The sequence below is a fragment of the Salvelinus namaycush genome, chromosome 15, assembly GCF_016432855.1.
Source record: "Salvelinus namaycush isolate Seneca chromosome 15, SaNama_1.0, whole genome shotgun sequence".
Lineage (NCBI taxonomy): Eukaryota > Metazoa > Chordata > Actinopteri > Salmoniformes > Salmonidae > Salvelinus > Salvelinus namaycush.
The window spans coordinates 13805216-13823280 of record NC_052321.1 but is presented as its reverse complement, the minus strand read 5'-3'; the positions used below and the strand labels follow the sequence as shown (position 1 = coordinate 13823280).

Here is an 18065-nt window from a genome sequence, read left to right as displayed (position 1 = left end):
ATACCACCCGTTCAGTGAGATGCTACCTTGTCGCACATCAATATTTTACATAACAGAAAGGAACGTACATGTCCACAATCTTACAAAATCATTATTTTTCTAGTTAATAAACATTATTATTTTCATAGATTTCCTTTTATTAGATTCCTAATTTAATTGGGGGTGCATAGGGTTAACACAACTCAAAGTCTAAGTTTGAAACAGTTAATAACAAATTAACATAACAGCCAGGTGAATTGATGTACTGAGGAGACTCACCACAGCTTGTGTTGGTCTGGCAGGGGTGGATGTGACTGCAGTGATGGTGATGCTGCTCATCACTTTACTGGGTGTGGTTTTGACAGCAGTGGCACTATGGCGAGGGGAGCGCAACACCGTGCCTGTGGATAACATCATCTCTCTGCTACACTCTGTTGCCATGCCGACAGGCCTAACCACCACCTTGGGTCCTGTGTTGTTGTTGTGGCCCTCCGAGGGGCCCTTATTGAACTGGGAGCCATGCAGGTGGATGTGAATCTTGTTGTCCTCTGTGGTGGTGATGATACTGGCATTGGAGTTGTACTTCCTGATCGGTGTGGGGACCATCTGTTTCTCAGGGGTCACCTTGAACACGGCCCGGCCCATGGTCATCTCCTGGGGCTCTGGGGAGGTGGACATGTTGGACACCATAGAAGCGCTAACTGTCATGATGGATATGGGTGATATGGGTCTGCCTGATGAGGAGGAAGAGGAGGAGGCCTTGCTGATCTCTGGTGACTTGGCCCTGGAGATGGTGGTGACGGTGACCGGGGACTTGGACCTCTCTGCTCCCCCTGTCCCGGCGCTGGCTTTCCCTCTTGAAGCTGCGGTGGTGTGGGTGGGAATGATGGTGATCCGAGGCTTCTGGTGGCCCTGCAGGGTGGGACTGAGGCTGAGGCTGGAGCTTGAATAGAGGTCCTCAGCAGAAGGACTGCTGATCTCCAAGGTAGCCGTGCTGTTCTCGTGGTCTGGGGTCACTCTGATGCGTAAAGGCTGCCCTTGCTTCTGGGACATGGCCAGATCAGAATGCATGGATTCACTGTTGATATGGACAGACTTGTCCAGATTACCACCCTGAGGGATGATTTCCCTCTTCCTCATCCAGGGAATCCAGGACTTCTTCATGCTGAGGTCAGCGGCAACAGAGGGTGAGTAGCGTTCATGACCACCAGCTTTCTCTGTTGGTTTCTTGAGACCCTTCTGTCGAAGATTACTCATGATGTGATTCTCTTCCTGGACGGACTTCCTGATGAACACAGCTGGGGTGTCCTCTTCTGCCATCTCATTGGCCAGCGCATCAGTCTGAACTCCTGTGGACGCCATGGCAATGTCCACCATCCTCCTCCCGTTCAGACTGGGTCGTAGAGCGCGGCTGTGGCGCTTGGTCACCTCCAGCTCTTTGGTGAGGTGGAGGACCTCAATGCTCATGTTGTTCTTCTTCTCCTCTTCCTCTAGGAACCTCTGCTGGAGGAAGGAGTAGTCCACTTGAAGTTGAGAGAGCTGATCTTCCTTGTGCATCAGCTCATGGATCTTCTCCTTGAGGGCTACCATGTCATTCTGCAAGTCTCTGGTGTTGGCGTTCTCTGTCCTGCAGCGCTGTCGTAGGTCTGCCTCCTGGCTCTCCACCTCTCCATTCTCTATTGCTTTAATCCTGGCGATCTGACTCCTCATCTCCTCCACCTGCTGGGAGAGAATGTTGGCCTTGTCTTGCTCCGTCATGAACTTTTTCTCCAGCAGGTCGTACTGATCCTCTGTCTTTATCAAATCGCCCTCCACAACCTCCAGCTGCGTGAGACGGTTTTTCAACCGCTCTATTTCAAACGTTAGCTCCTTCACCCTGTTGTCCTCTTTCGAACTCCCATCCGAGAAGCTTCCCAGTTCCCTCTTTGCTATGTTATTTGTGGATATATGTTCTGCCTCCTGCAATCCATCTAACCTCTTGTTCAGTTGGCTGACTTTGGAGCTCAGATCCTTGCTCTTTTCCATTTCACATGTGAGCTTAGTGCTAAGCTCTCCTTTCTCTCTGACGAGGGTCCCAACCTTGGCCTCCATCTCTGATTTCAACTTCAGGAGCTTTTTACTCTCCTCTATCAATCTCTCAGTCCCCTCCATGACCTTGACCTGCTCCACTTTGAACATCTTACTCAGATCATCCCTCTTCTTCTCCTCTAACATCATTCTCTCCATCATATTATTTTTCTCATCAATCATTACCATAGTGAATGATTTCAGCTTCGCCAGGTCATCTTTAAGGCCCTGCTCAGTCTTTTCCAGTCTCAGCTCAGAGGATTCCATCTCTTTCATGCATATTTTAACGGCCACCAGTTCGTCGGCGAGCTCCTTTGACATGTCCTTCTCTCTCTCCAGAGTGGTGTGTAACTGGAAGCACTCCGCCTTGCTGGCATTGAAAGCCACCTCTAGTCTCTCCAGTTCCACCATTCTTCTCTGGAGCTTCTCCACTTGCAGTTTGAGTTCTTTCCCTCGGCTCTCTTCCTCCTGCAACCTCTTCCTCAGCTCCCTGCACTGGGCCTCTGCCTTTGTGATCTCCTCGTCCTGCCCTTCCATCTCAAATACCCGTTTGCGGAGGTTCTCCAGTTCAGTCATTAGGTTAGAGTTCCCACAATCCCCTTTGCTGATCTTATCTCTCAGCTCCTCCAGCTCCTCCTTTGACGTCCTCAGAGCCCTGTTGCTCTCCTCCAGCTCCTCCTTTGACCTCCTCAGAGCCCCGTTGCTCTCCTCCAGCTTGTCCTCTGACCTCCTCAGAGCCCCATTGTACTCCTCCTCTGACCTCCTCAGAGCCCTGTTGCTCTCCTCCAGCTCCTCCAGCGTGTGGGTGAGTCCAGACAGCTTGACATCCAACTGGCGGTTCTGGGACTCCTGGCTGGCCAGCTTGGCTGTAATCTCCTCCTGCTCCTGGGTAAACTTGGCCTGGCACTCACTCAGCTCGCTCTCCAAGCTCAGGGCCCTCTGTCTGTCCTCCTGGGCCTGGGCACTGGCGTTCCTCAGGTCCTGCTCCCTCTGGGACAGCTGCTGGGTCAGCTCCTGGACCCTCTGGCTCTGCTGGTCCATCTGCTCCAGGTGGAGTTGCCGCTCGTCCACCAGCATCAGGGCAAAGGACTTCAGTTTGACCAGCTCCTCCCTCACCTTCTCCAGTCGCTTGGTGTTCTCCTTCTCTTTACGCACCTGGTAGGCTTTCTCATTCTCCAGCAACCTCTTCAATCTGGCAAGAGATAAAAAATAAAAAAAAAGAATTAAGGATGTGTAAACTGTTCTGCTGGACTGTACATCCTTGAAGTAAGTGTTTTATACGGCGTATCATTCTGTAATGTAATCTTTCACAAAGAAAAATATAATTTAAACATCATTCACTTCAGCCAAGCTTGATACTTTGTAGCACAAGAATGTTTTGAATTTCTACAGAAATGTCAAACCATAGAGAATTGGTCTCACATGACAGGAGTGATTGAACACAATATACAGTAAGCTGCCATGAAACGTAAACACTAAGATACTATTTATTTACAAGACATGACTACTGATATTTGCTGCTGCTACATACTCTTTGGGATGTATTCAATCATATTTATCAAAATGGATGAATATAAGTGATTCTCTCATATTCCCAATGAATAAACCTGGTAGATGTTAGCCTGATTTCCTCTGTATCTGTTTATTTTACTGCATAAAGGATGATCAGGATCAGGAAGGATTAATGAAAAAACACATGATACTGTGTCACAGGGAACAATGATGGGTCAGATCAGACACTGAACCCTCCACTAATTCTTTCTGGCTCAGATAGCCATGGCTCGCACACTTAATTTGGCAAAGAACTGCAGCACACTGAACAATCTAGTACACTAGGAAAAACTGCCAAAAACTCCCTTGCTGTTTTCCATCCTTGCTGCTGAAATCAAGACCGAGAAAACAAAATGTGAGTGAAAGTTTGATTAAACCCCCACTGAGCGGTCTCTTTTTCTCTCTGCTTCTTTTTATGCTGTGCATGTCCATGTGAGGAATCTCAACACACTGAATGCAAAGTTGTCTTGGGAACTTCCTCTCCATCTTTTGCCTGAAGTGCACATTTGATATATACAGTAAATCTCACACTGAGCTAGGATATCAACCAATAAACATATTTCTGACTGCAGTACATTTTATACCAGCAGAAACATTTGCACTCTAAACAACTTAGACACCAACCAAAACTTACCCACTATTCTAGAAGAACTACAGGAGAGTCCATGTCTACATGTTTGCCATAGTACAGGATCCACTCCAAGTTCAGAGTTGGCATTTCTCCACAAGAACTCTACCATCACATTCCAAGCATGTCATCAGGACAATGAAAGGTGAATACATGCTGTGTGTGTAGCACCGGACTTTTAGCTGGCGACGTCAACTCACCCATAGGCAGTTAGGCAGAGATCTGTGGGGCTCTGGTTTAGACTGTGAGGAAGTAGGAGGGACCCTGGTCAGATGAGGGCGTTCTTTACACTCCTTAATTTGTTTCCCCCCTTTTCTGTGTTCACTAACAGACAATGCGTTTCAAGAGAAATGGCTCCTACACACAGGCTACTACAAAAGCCTGTGTACACAAGTGATTCAGACGCTTCTTACATTACTTAAAGCGGTCTCCATAGACACAGCGCTGTTTTGGCTAAGCCAAATTCTGTTGATGGAAAACAATGCAAAGTAGCCCTGTGATTAATCTCCTAATAGCCCTGCCTACAGACAGGAAGCTTTAAGCTCAGTAGGAGAGAGGACAGTGAGTCTGTCTGCTGTTGTGTCACCTTGAGAGAAGTGGATCTGCGTTCTGCTCCGTGTAAAGCTGACGTATAATGGGGAAAACAGATAGGGATGAGCCAGTTCCGCTCCCTGGAGGTGAGGAGCCAGACTCTATGAACACTCGGACAGACGGGAACCCCGACAATGGTTTTATGAGGTGCTGACTCTGAGCGATATAGTGACCGCGTGGATCAATACAGAGACCGTAGGCCTAGCACTCTACAACTTACAGGCAAACAAAGACACTTCTGTCTTCAACAACAAGAATGAATGGTAATGCAATGAATCTGTAATTAACTATCCCTTTTTAGAGCTCATCATACTTCAAATCAAATGTTATTTGTCACATGGTCCAAATAAAACAGGTGTAGATCTTACAGTGAAATGACCTCTATACAGAGGATGCGTTGAATTCTAGATTCTAATAGAGCATATCTTTTGTTTATGTTGAAGGATTATGAGCATCGGTATCATTCAAATCCCACTGCCAAGTCAGATCACCATGTCAGCCTACTGTACAGAGTATCATCCAGCCTCTACAGCAGGGGTGGCAAACTCATTTTGCCCCACGGGCCGCATTGGGTCTTCACCGAGGTCTGGAGGAACACACTTAAAATTGGTTATATTTCTCATCGTAAAAATGTTCTAAAAATAGTCCTCTATCCATTGCTTTGTATCGATTGCTCCCTGACTGTCTAGCTTTGGTTTCGATGACTGTTAGCGAGCTGGACAGAGACTTTTGAGCCATTATCATTTCTACACAGTTTGGTTTTAGTCATTTCAATGTCGATATGAGATATTTTTTCACTGAAAAATAAATAAATAATAATAGAAAAATTATATTTTTTAAAATTACTCAAACCACCCCCTAGCCGAAATGAATGGGCTTGCCATCCGGATCTGGTCTGTGCCGTATGTTTGACACTCCTGCTCTACAGTGTGCCACTTGATCTTCATACATACTTACCCACGTCCATAAGTCATTGACACCTAAGCAATCGGCACTCTAAAATTAACCTCACACAAAGGTCACAGGCATGATGTCACTGTCAATTGGGCCTACAGCGGCAAGGTCACACTGGGGAGAAGTCACTCACACCTGACCTTCAGACCTAAAGTAGAGCTCCCTATCTCCCTGGAGAAACAGTCATTCAGGAGGTAGTAACTGTGATCAAACGGCTACCCTGTCAAACCCATCAGAGGTGTAGTAATGTCCTCAGGAGCAGTGGCGGTTCTAGACCATTTCAACTGGGGGGGCCAAGCTGGGGCCAGTTGTACTATTAGAGGGGCCAGTTACATTAGATGTGATTGTTGTCATATCGTTTTCTTCACTGAATTGCAGGCATTAGCAGACAAAAGACCGTGTTCATAATCATCATCGTTGCCACTGTCTAATAATGGATGTAAAAAAAGAAAGATAGCAAAAATTAGTTATGTAAAAATTATGTCATACTCCACATTTAGGGGGGCCACAAGGGGGTCCAAAATTGTCGTCACGGGGGCACTGCCCCCTCCCCCCCAGAACCGCTAGTGCTCAGGAGCCCCTCATGTGATCTAAGGCCAAGTCAAAGTCTCCAACAAGCAGCAGCATTGACCTTTAAACAATCAGACTATACTGTAATGAAGTTAGTCCACCAGCATGACGAGTTATGAACCACACAGACTGCTGGCATGTTAGGATTCACGTAACATAGGTGGAACGTTATCGGCTCTGTTTGATCATAGATTCAGGATGGTCAAATGATTGTAAGTTTCATAATGACGTGGTCTATAAACATGAGATCCTGAACTCGCTTGAGCACATGTCCAGGTGCAATTGTAGGAGTACATGAGATACATATATACGTATAGGACAGCACATAGATGTATAAGCTAGCTGAACATTAAAAATAGACAACTGGACACACTAGACATATAGTCTGCTGATTCCACTAAGTGCACACATACCAGAGAAATAGGCTCCTAGGGCAACTGGACACACTAGACATATAGTCTGCTGATTCCACTAAGTGCACACATACCAGAGAAATATGCGCCTAGGGCAACTGGACACACTAATGATAGAAGAGACACATAGTCTGCCGATTCCAATAAGGACACATACCAGAGAACATGCTGAGGCACTGAGTTAAATACAGGGCTAAGTCATAGGCCTATAGGATAGATGGACATATATTATTTTTAAGACAAGCACGGGTCTGGCCACTATTATAATCTAACTGAAAGCAGATATGGGCGTTAGTAGGCGTAAACAAGCAGGAAGCCTGAACTAAAAAGATAATGATGGCAGGAAGAATTAGGGGAAGTATGCTTATTTGCATATGGGGTGGACCCATATGCTATTTGTGTATAAATGCTGGAGCCGGGGCTGGGAAGCGGTGTGTGTTCCGCGGGACATTCCGGCTGGCAATGCTCTGTATTAAAAGCCTAATTGATTTCACAAGTTCTTACGAGTGTTATATTTCTGAGACGATGTTCCACGACATATTTGGCGAGCTTAGCCAGGAGGGACAGGGACTGAGGAATGGCGTTCAGGGCTGGAGATAGTTTCTTTGGACAATCTGACAAACAAGGGTGGCCGCCCAACTATAAGAAGGTAAGCAAGTTCTTACAATAGTTGAAATGTTTGTGTAGATTGCTTCAGAGATCCTGTCTCAGCGAGAGGGGCGCCACGTAAGTCTCTCTTTCAAATTTCCTAAAATGAAACCAGTAAATACTAAAGAACTTTTGAATTCAATGAATTTGCATGTATGTGTAATTTGGGGAATTGTATTAAATATAAATGTATGCGCATGTATAGAGACTGAGTGAATAGGCGCTGTGAACTTTGCTTGTGTTAGGTGTTTAGCGGAGCGGGCATGCATGCGCTCGTTCTGATCAGACCGTTCGAATATGTAGCTTAAATGATGTGGTTGTTTGCGCATCTGGCTGAGATGGCTGGATATAATGTGGGACAGCCCATACGGTCAAAACAGATAATGTAGGTAGAAAATCCTGTGATACCTCTTCAATAAAATTAGTAGAAGGAATGCTTGGACAGGTTACTTATGAATAACGGCTCTAAAAATAATAGAGAACTGCATAAATAAGTAGTTAGGAAGCCACGATACCGCTCTTTAAAAAAAAAAAATGAACATTTTTAAAGAGGTCTGCTTGGGTGGGATATTCACGGCAGAAGAATCTGTGGGTGAATATTTAGTAAATAAATATTCATGGTTACCGCTCCGAAAGGAGGACTGTACGGGTGAAATATTTAGGACGCAGGAAAAACGTTGGCCCGATTGTGCGGCGTTCAACTGCAAAAGCAGCTTATACGGTTAAAACATAAATCAGTAGTTAAATAAATATTCATGGTTACCGCTCCGAAAGGAGGACTGAACGGGTGAAATATTTAGGACGCAGGAAAAACGTTGGCCCGATTGTGCGGCGTTCAACTGCAAAAGCAGCTTATACGGTTAAAACATAAATCAGTAGTTAAATAAATATTCATGGTTACCGCTCCGAAAGGAGGACTGTACGGGTGAAATATTTAAGACGCAGGAAAAACGTTGGCCCGATTGTGCGGCGTTCAACTGCAAAAGCAGCTTATACGGTTAAAACATAAATCAGTAGTTAAATAAATATTCATGGTTACCGCTCCGAAAGGAGGACTGAACGGGTAAAATATTTAGGACGCAGGAAAAACGTTGGCCCGATTGTGCGGCGTTCAAATGGAAAAAAAAAAATCCTGCGAATAAAAAACGCTTTGTCTAGCTAACGGGGTTTTGTAATTCAGTAGGTCACGCCACAATACTACTCTAATAATAGAAGAAAAGATTAGTATTGGGGGTGAATAGGATATGAAGACAAGCTGATCCGATTAGACAGTAGTCTCGTCATATCGTAGAAATCCTATCAGTCTAGGCTTATGTTGAAGAAATGGATTAAGTCAATAAAGACAGACTGTAAGTTGTTTTTAGGTAAAAACAAAGTGATTGAATGAACGAATGGAAAAATAAACGAATGTATGAAAATACTGTAAGAGAATGAGTGGATCTGTGTAAAGATAGAACATTAGGAATAAAGAAGGACAGGTTGTGTGTGTTTAGGCAGAGCGTCCAGAAGAGGGAGCGCGCAGCCTTCCTGTGAATAGAGTATAGAGTTGTAGAAGGGTGCAGTTAACTGCTATTAGGCAGATGGAACGAAGTTAAGAAACATCGAAGTAAAATAAGTTATAAGCAAGAATAAAAACACTGATGTGATAAAGTGGTAAGAGACCACGGTAAGAATAACAAAAAGGTGTCAAAACAAATAATAAATAAAAATACTTAAAAAGGCGTTAACCGAATAGTATAATACGGATAGGAAGTGGGTAACAAAAGAGAAAACAGAATCGCCAATAAACTGAAATTGTACTATAACGTTAAAACGAATCTAGGTTAGCTAAGATAAAGAGTGATAAATAGGTAAAATCCAGGACACATTAAGAATTCATAAACAGTGTAAACGGAGTAAGGGGAAAAAACAGGTGCTAGTCACTCTGTGGTCACAGAAACTACGGTCTAAAAATAGTCTGAAGGGCAGAGAGGGGTGTAAAAAATACTGAGGTTTGCCTCACTAGTAAATTGACCATAGGATCAAACAATAAGAATATAGAGAAAAGGTAAAAGTAAGACGTTAGACAGAGATCTTAACGGAGCGGGCAGTGGTCCCGTGTGGCTCAGTTGGTAGAGCATGGCGCTTGCAACGCCAGGGTTGAGGGTTCAATTCCCACGGGGGGACCAGGGTTCAATTCCCACAGGGGGACCAGGATGAATATGTATGAACTTTCCAATTTGTAAGTCGCTCTGGATAAGAGCGTCTGCTAAATGACTTAAATGTAATGTAAATGTAATCTTAAAAATTGATTAGAACTGTAATAACAGAACAAACCAAACGAATAAAATGAATAAATAATGATATCTGTAAAGGGAAAAACACAGTGATATTTGAAGTACTGTACTAGAATAAGACATTAAGTCATCTGTAGTATTCAGAAATAATGTCTGTACTATATAGAGTAGGCTTTGATAAGAGAAATTAAGTGATGTGACAAATGAATTATTAATTGGAAAGGAGATTAGCTCTACCTCGGAAAAATAGTAAATAAAAGGTGTATAATACATGGGAGTATTTAGGAAAAATAAATAAATAAATAGTGGCATGAAAACAAAAGGACTGTTTCTCCATAGCATAGAGAGATGAGGGATTTTTTTTTAAAGCCATGGAGTCACTGAAAGAAGCGCACATTAGTTCTACCGAATTCGGATTGAATATGAAAAAACTGGATAATGGGGGACGCCATTACCCGGTAACATTCTATCATCAGAAAATACATTACTATAAAAGACAAATGTGGTTCCACTCGTCCTCGCAGACGTGCGGGTGATTAGTAGAACTATTGACAATATCTAAGAACAAATAAGAAAATAGCTCCCTGTTTTGAATATGGGTATAGCGGGTATGGGGAAAATTAGTGTAAGGTGACACTAGGACTTAGTGCGGTAGCAGGAAATGTCGCTATATAAGAGTTTGTATCCTTGTCAAAATAACAAACAACTAATCGGTTTGAGGTTAGTGAGAATGGAATTTTTACTTGGCGGTGTATAGTCTCTGAGTGAACAATGAGTGTTTCATAGAGATTACAGTTTATATGTGGTCAAGAAGAAGTATTAGATCACGTTTGACTTGACATCTAGTAGAGTACAGATGGAATTTTAATTGTTAGACATTCTATACCGTCATTCTCTGAAAACTGTTAAGACGCTTATAGAATAAAAACTATTTGCTGATTAAAAGGTAACATTATGAATATTAACGATATGTACACTTTCTTTTCCAGAAAGAATAAGAAAAAAAAAGGGGTTTTAATCTTCTCTGGTCAAAATATCATTGGAGACTGCATTACTGTGGAAAGCAGTTAATTAAAGTCAGCTGCTTTAAAAATAAAAATATCTGGATAAGGCTAAAAAATGGAGTTCTGGATAAGTGAGTCCAGTCCCTGTGTGTTATTGGCTATGGTTCACTAGTAAGTACACCATGTACTGGGAATGAATATGCATTAGTAGATTTATTGGAAGGGTTTTTTCCAATTCAGTTTCAAATTGGGTATGCAGAATGATGGAAATGTTTTTTGAAAAATGTATTTAAGTTGTTCCTAAAGAAAGGGGAGTGGAAACATATTAATGGTGTCAAAATGCCCTGAATCCTAAGAATTTCCTGTGAAAGACTGATCACCTTTACCAGAAATTGTTGGAACAGGTGGGATTTAATTATAAATGATTAAAAGATACCAGACTCTATTCAAAATGTATAATTACTTTGAAAATCTATTATGTCCCTGGGAAAATTATGAAGAGTTGTACTCTTAAATTGAATAGGTTATTCAAATAGGTTTATTTTTTATTTTTTATTTTTTTTGATATAACATGAGTTCATAGGTAAAATTATCAGTTCCTTGGGGTTATGGTCTTTGGGTAAATACACAAATGTGCTTTGTTCATTCTGCATATAAAAAGTGATGAAAGTTACTCCAAAGAGTTTATTGGTCTCTGTGAGGGTTTTGTTGATAAATACCTCATCTATAATTCATCTAAGAGATCACCAGTAGAATAAGGGAGTTATCATGGAAGGTGACGTCAGAATGCTTTAAGGCATGGGAGAGAATATCATCACAAGTGGGTGTGGAGCTCAAACCCACCCTAACCGACTGAATAGTGAGGGACAACTGTGTCTGATAACCTATGAACTGTATCTAAAAATAGACATGCTGAAATGATATGGGCCAGGGAGAATAATGACTTAAAGGAATTGGGGTACTGACCTTTTATTACCAGGCCACTCATGAGAGAAAAACTGAGACAAAAGGGCTATTGGAAAATAGATAATACTGGTAATAAAAGTGTTTAGTATAAAGGTTAATTATTAAAGGGATGATGTCTATTGAATAGATAAGGTCAAATTTGAGTTAAAGTAAACACTAAGGACTGTTATCCTGAATATTGGGTTGGAAAATGTATTTAAAAAAGAACTGTTTAGTTATTTAGATATAGAACTGTTTAATAGGCCTAGGGAAGCTCTGGAAACTAATGCTGAGACAAGGTGGTTGACAAAACTTACAGAATATTAGATTAAAGGTTTTTTGTTTCTTTTGTTTTATAATGTCATTGAAATTGTAATGATAAAATGTAATAATATAATTGAATAAAAAGGTAGTCTGTTGTGCGATGATACCCAAGGATGAAGAAGAAAGAGACCAACAATAATATTGGCATAGAATGAAACAGATGAACGTTTTCCCCAGGTTTAATTACATTACAAATAGTGGTAATATTGCAAATGTGCAATTATTATAATTTTGTTTATTTTTTTTTTCTCGTTTGGTCAATTTATTTTTGTTTTGAGGAACATAAGGTTGTGTATATGTTCCTGAGGAGGGACTGATACTGATATAAATGATATATAAATTGATTTAAGAATGTTTTAAGTATGTATCAAACAAATGGCTGTTATCGGTTAGAAAAAACTGTGACTACATTGGGGATATGAGGCTAATAAATTAAGGTAATGGTAGTGAAGGGGTGTTATTTCTAGAAACTATGTATAATAATAGAGATAATTCACAGAAAAGGAAAGACAGCTGGCTGTGTAAAATATAGGGACAATTCTAAAGTGAATAGAACAATTCACATATGGTAAAATGGTAAAATGGTAAAAATAAAATAATGATAAAATGGTAAGAATGGTAAAAAGGTAAAAATAATAAGTGGTGGCATTTTGAACATTAGAGCAAAAGTTTAAGAAACTTATGAATTAGTTTTGTTAGGATTGGATATTAATCCAACTGGAAGACACTTGACTGATTATATGTTATTTTACAGCAGTTGCTGTAGGGGCCATCATTTGACTATCATTATGAATATTTCTGTGGCAGGGGGCCAGGTATTGAGGCAGAATGTTTACATAGGGCTGTTATTTAAAAATTAAGATTTAGTGATCTTGCTATAAGAAGAAAGTCTGTTGTCAGGAAATAACCCATGTGTTAGTGTGTATGTCCTCAGGGAAAGAAAAAAAAAACAGCCAGAAATGGAAGGGCTTGGGCTGCATTCTGGAGACTGAGTGTACATCAAGATACACCAGGCTGGGGGTATACTTCTTACAACACTGCAGTGGTAAAGATCTTCATGTCTCTCTTTGGTGGGTGCATAAGTCTCACGAGAAGTAAGGTCCAGCTGAATAATGGGTGAACTTCGAAAACACCATGACAGAGGACGTGGAATCAGAGAGAGAGAGACTAGATTTCACTATAGACATACTGGGTTGAGTTTGGGGGCTAATTGTTTCATTTTTTAATACATCATGTGAAAAAGAATTGATGATAGGATATTATACTCTAAACAAACATGTTAAAGGGATTGATATGAAAGCATATATAGTGTTGAATTAATTCAAGAAGAGAAAATGTTAATTGTAGGTTATGCACATGATTATCAGTTGAAATGGAGCAGATGGGAAACTAAGTAAAAAATGACATGATTTGGGAACACCTCTCAGAACCTGGGGCCGAAAGGGGAAGACTGGGTGGAAGCATGAGGAAGCTTTTTAGGGCTTTTATTTTTGTGGAGTCCAGCAGAAAAGTATCCTGGAGGCATAGACAGGTAAAGAGAGAGTGGGAATTGTCATGGTCTCAGATTTCAGTTTTCATGAATATATTTATGCATAACACATAACATTGTCAATGCTGTTATGTTTTGTCTGTTGTTTTCCAAGTCTTATGTTTAGGAAACCAGAAGGAGAGGGGTTCGCCAGCTTTAGCTGGAATGTCAGTTTGTTGTGTGATGAGTGATGGAAGTAAGAGGATGTATGGTGTAATCATAGAACAGAGGCCATAAGTCTCTAAGTCTGAATGCCTCACAGAAAGAAGGCAGAAACCTGAACCAGGACGAGAGGTTCCGCGTCTGATGATCCAAGGGGACCAGAAGGACCTCTCCCAGTGATACCAGGAGATCTGGTCTACGTTCGAGTGTTTCGAAGGAAGTGGGATCAGCCGAGGAGAGAAGGAACCTACGAGGTGGCAATAGCCACAAAAACAGCAGTCCAAGTGAAAGGAAGCAAGACGTGGTATCATCTAAACCACTGCACACGAGTCCCAACAGAGAGAAGGATACAACCACATAGAGATGAGGACACAGAGGATGCTGATTCACCAGGAGGGAGCCCGGAGGGAGCAGGAGCAGCGGAAACGATTGAGACGCCAGGGAGGAGCCAAGAAAACAGCAAATCAAGTGAAAGCCAAAATACGACAAGTGCACCGAGTAATGCACCCAGAAGAGGAGGAGAGGCCTCACAAGGAACAGAATGAGAACATCTCTTCCCTAAAATTGACACCCTTCCAGATAGGAAGCTAAGTCCGGCCTGAGGAGGGAGCCTCAGGTGAAGAAAGAGGAGGAAAAGTCCCGCATGCTGAAGAAGATGGGGATTTCCCCACAATTGACTTTTAAACTCTTGAATGGTCTCCTTTACAGACAATTGAAGTTAGAACAACAAAATAATAATGACATTGACATAACAGAAGTAACAGTGAATGCTAGTATAGAAACAACAGACTAATGCACAATCAAGACGTATGGTGGAAGCAGGAAGAGAAGAAAGGAATCAGTCGAACAATCCAAAAAGACTGACAAGGTTAGAATCTCTGTTCCACCTCAACTCAAAACAGAAGCAGGAGAACTGAAGTCTATCTCAATCATAAGGATCAAACCCTTACCGGAGATGGCACTCTGTGGATGGACACATCACCAAACAAAGGGACAAGTCGTTTGGGATCCGAAAGGATGTGACCTGACATTGATCAAAGAAAAAGACGAGAGGGTGCTCATCATGAACAAGAACAACAGTGACCGAAGGGAGTAGCTCCACGGTCATTAAGATTGATCCTACCCCTGCACCTGAACAGGAAGAACCTGTGACAATGACAACAACAATGGTGGCAGCTGCTGTGAAGACTACAGTAGCTACCACTAAGATGACATCGACTGTCCTTACCAAGCAGACCACCGTACCCACAAAGCAACCTGAGACGTCAGAGCCAGTAGAGTTTTTTACTGACATTTGGAACTTTCTGATAAACTCTACTGATCTACCTCAAGATAAGAACATTGTAAAAGCGACAGAACTAGATGTATCAGAATCAGAACCACTCAAGGACAGCACACGAGAAGAAGTAGTGAAGAAGGAGTGATACGAATGGGCTAAGTATATGGCAAACAAACACAGAATGGACAATTGTATTTTGTGTAGAAATCACCTTTGTCTGATCTTTTAATAGTCTCTGAACCAGCATCATATAAAAACTGTGTAAGTTGGAAAAATGACCATTGTACCAATAGAAAGTATTCTATTCCCTTGTGTGACATAGAATATAGGATTGCTCTGGGTAAGCACTAGGGGTAAAACTATGTTGAATGAGACCATGCTGGGAGACAATGATTGTGCTGCCTATAACATTAGAACTGAATCAAATGGACCTCAATTAGACAGAAGTACTGTGGTTAAAGGAAAATATGAATGTTTTTACAGCCATGACACCGAAGGAATTGATGTAGGAAACACCACTGTAGAATGTGATACTATTTGGGTGCTAGAGACTACGGGAGTACGTAGAAATAATGATAAAGGGTTGATAATGAATAGAGAAGGGTTGTGTGGTAAAATAACTCAGGTTGCACCATCTCTTACTATGTTGAAAAATCAAGACAGAGGTATTGCTGATTGTTCTTTCCACACATCCAGAAACTAACTGTTGAATGTATTGTCTGATAGATGGATTGGTCTTTGTGCCTTAGTTAGAGCAATTAAATAGGTTACTATTATTAAATCACCCCATGATGACTATGTAAAATCTAGAGTTAAAAGGGCTTATGAGAAGGGTCTTGAGGTATACCTTAATGCAATTGGACTGCTTAGAGGTGTACCTCGGAATTTCAAGGCCAGAGATGAGGTTAAATCAGGATTTGAATCTATATTCTTGTGGATAACACCAAATAAGAATTTAGAGTGGATTAATTATATATATACTACAACCAACAGAGATTCATTAACTATACTGACTCGGCTCTAACGGCGTTGGGGGAACAGGTACAGGCTACCAGTAAAATGACTTGGCAAAATAGACAGGCTCTCAATTGGCTCTTAGCGGAGAAGGGTGGAGTTTGTGTCATGTTTGGGGATGACTGTTGCACCTTTATTCCCAATATTGCTATGGCCAAACTCAAAGGATTACGAGCAGAAGTAAAGGCTAATGCTGGTTTAGACTTTCATGTATGGGATTGGTTGGACCTAGCGTTAGGAAAGTGGGGAGCCATGTTTGCTAGGATGGCCATCATGTTGGGAGGAGGGTTATTGGCTCTGGGTATTGCATTTTGTTGTGTTATACCCCTGGTAAAGTCAATTGTGGTTCAGACAACAGTTAAACAGATGTCTGTGAGGAGAGATGACCCTCCTGTGGTGATTGATCCTGTACCGGGAAGCCCAGGCAATTATACCAATAAGTATGGAAAGCCTTGCAATGCGGTTGGAGGACCTCTTGACTGCCCCTTTGGTAACCCTAACTGTCTCTATGAAGTGATTGGGGGGGGTGGTCATGCGTGTCACGATTTTCGTAAGGATGGTTTCCATGTATATGTTAAATTACCCAGTTCAGATGAATGTTTACTTATACATGTCCACAAAAAGTGTCATTTGCGTCACAATTGCAAGTGGTGTACAAAAATTCATGAGGATGGTCATAACCATCACCCGGAACCTTTTTCCTGTGCCAAGTGTCAAAGAGGAGATTGTCTTATTTGTAAGGATGAGGACTGTGCTCCTAGATAATGGGGTTTTAGCATTTTTATTTTGCCTAATGCTTTGTGTTCTTTATATGTTTCTTTGAATTTTTAGATATATATCGATGAACATATATATTTTCTTTTAATTAAAGTTAGTTTTGCCTTCTAAAAATAGGATCATTTTACAAAAACATGTTAGGTGACAGAGGGTATTCCGGTTACAAGTGTCTATGGACCATGTCCTTAATCTTCTAAAAAAAGGTTGGTATCATTGATATCACTTTATAAGAGAGGTGTCTGCGAGGGAGGATCATGTTGAAATGCTTAAATTTAGAATGATGTTGTGTCAATTTTCTTTTGTAACTGCATGTAGGTCTTTGCTTTTCTCATATTCAATTTATTATTATACTCATTGTATTATCTTTTATTTTTTAATTTTCACATAACTGAGATAACCTCAGGCAAGGCTAGGTACCTACATGCTCATGCTTTTTCAAAAATGTAATATATTAATCTTTTTTATTTTATACCAAATTAGATCTTTTACTTTTATGAAAACTAGAGATGTTTGGTCTAGTTAGGTTTTCTTTAATGTTTCTGATTGGATCTTTTACTCCTATTTCACATTGGAGATGTTTGGTCTAGTTGGTTTATATGCTTTACTTTGTTTGTTTATTTTATTGTCCATCATATGTATTCTCATTTACCATTCCAAAGTCATATTTGCATAATTTATGTGGCTATTTAGCCTCAGAGGAGGGATTTGTAGGAGTACATGAGATACATATATACGTATAGGACAGCACATAGATGTATAAGCTAGCTGAACATTAAAAATAGACAACTGGACACACTAGACATATAGTCTGCTGATTCCACTAAGTGCACACATACCAGAGAAATAGGCTCCTAGGGCAACTGGACACACTAGACATATAGTCTGCTGATTCCACTAAGTGCACACATACCAGAGAAATATGCGCCTAGGGCAACTGGACACACTAATGATAGAAGAGACACATAGTCTGCCGATTCCAATAAGGACACATACCAGAGAACATGCTGAGGCACTGAGTTAAATACAGGGCTAAGTCATAGGCCTATAGGATAGATGGACATATATTATTTTTAAGACAAGCACGGGTCTGGACACTATTATAATCTAACTGAAAGCAGATATGGGCGTTAGTAGGCGTAAACAAGCAGGAAGCCTGAACTAAAAAGATAATGATGGCAGGAAGAATTAGGGGAAGTATGCTTATTTGCATATGGGGTGGACCCATATGCTATTTGTGTATAAATGCTGGAGCCGGGGCTGGGAAGCGGTGTGTGTTCCGCGGGACATTCCGGCTGGCAATGCTCTGTATTAAAAGCCTAATTGATTTCACAAGTTCTTACGAGTGTTATATTTCT

The 18065-nt window shown here is 41.3% G+C and overlaps 1 protein-coding gene across 2 annotated transcripts in view; it reads right to left on the bottom strand.

The window, feature by feature from the left end:
* The window catches only part of LOC120060209 (filamin-A-interacting protein 1-like), a 37518-nt gene that overhangs the window by 1678 nt on the left and 17775 nt on the right, over positions 1-18065 (bottom strand). The window contains exons 1-2 of one of the 2 annotated variants that reach the window (XM_039009359.1): positions 4232-4405; positions 259-3238 (exon numbers count right to left, since the gene is read on the bottom strand). In XM_039009359.1, the coding sequence (XP_038865287.1) occupies positions 259-3123 (2865 nt within the window). In that variant the 5' untranslated portion in view covers positions 3124-3238; positions 4232-4405. Of the gene's footprint in view, positions 1-258; positions 3239-4231; positions 4406-18065 lie in introns of those variants that run through there. The other variant, XM_039009358.1, reaches the window with a different exon arrangement.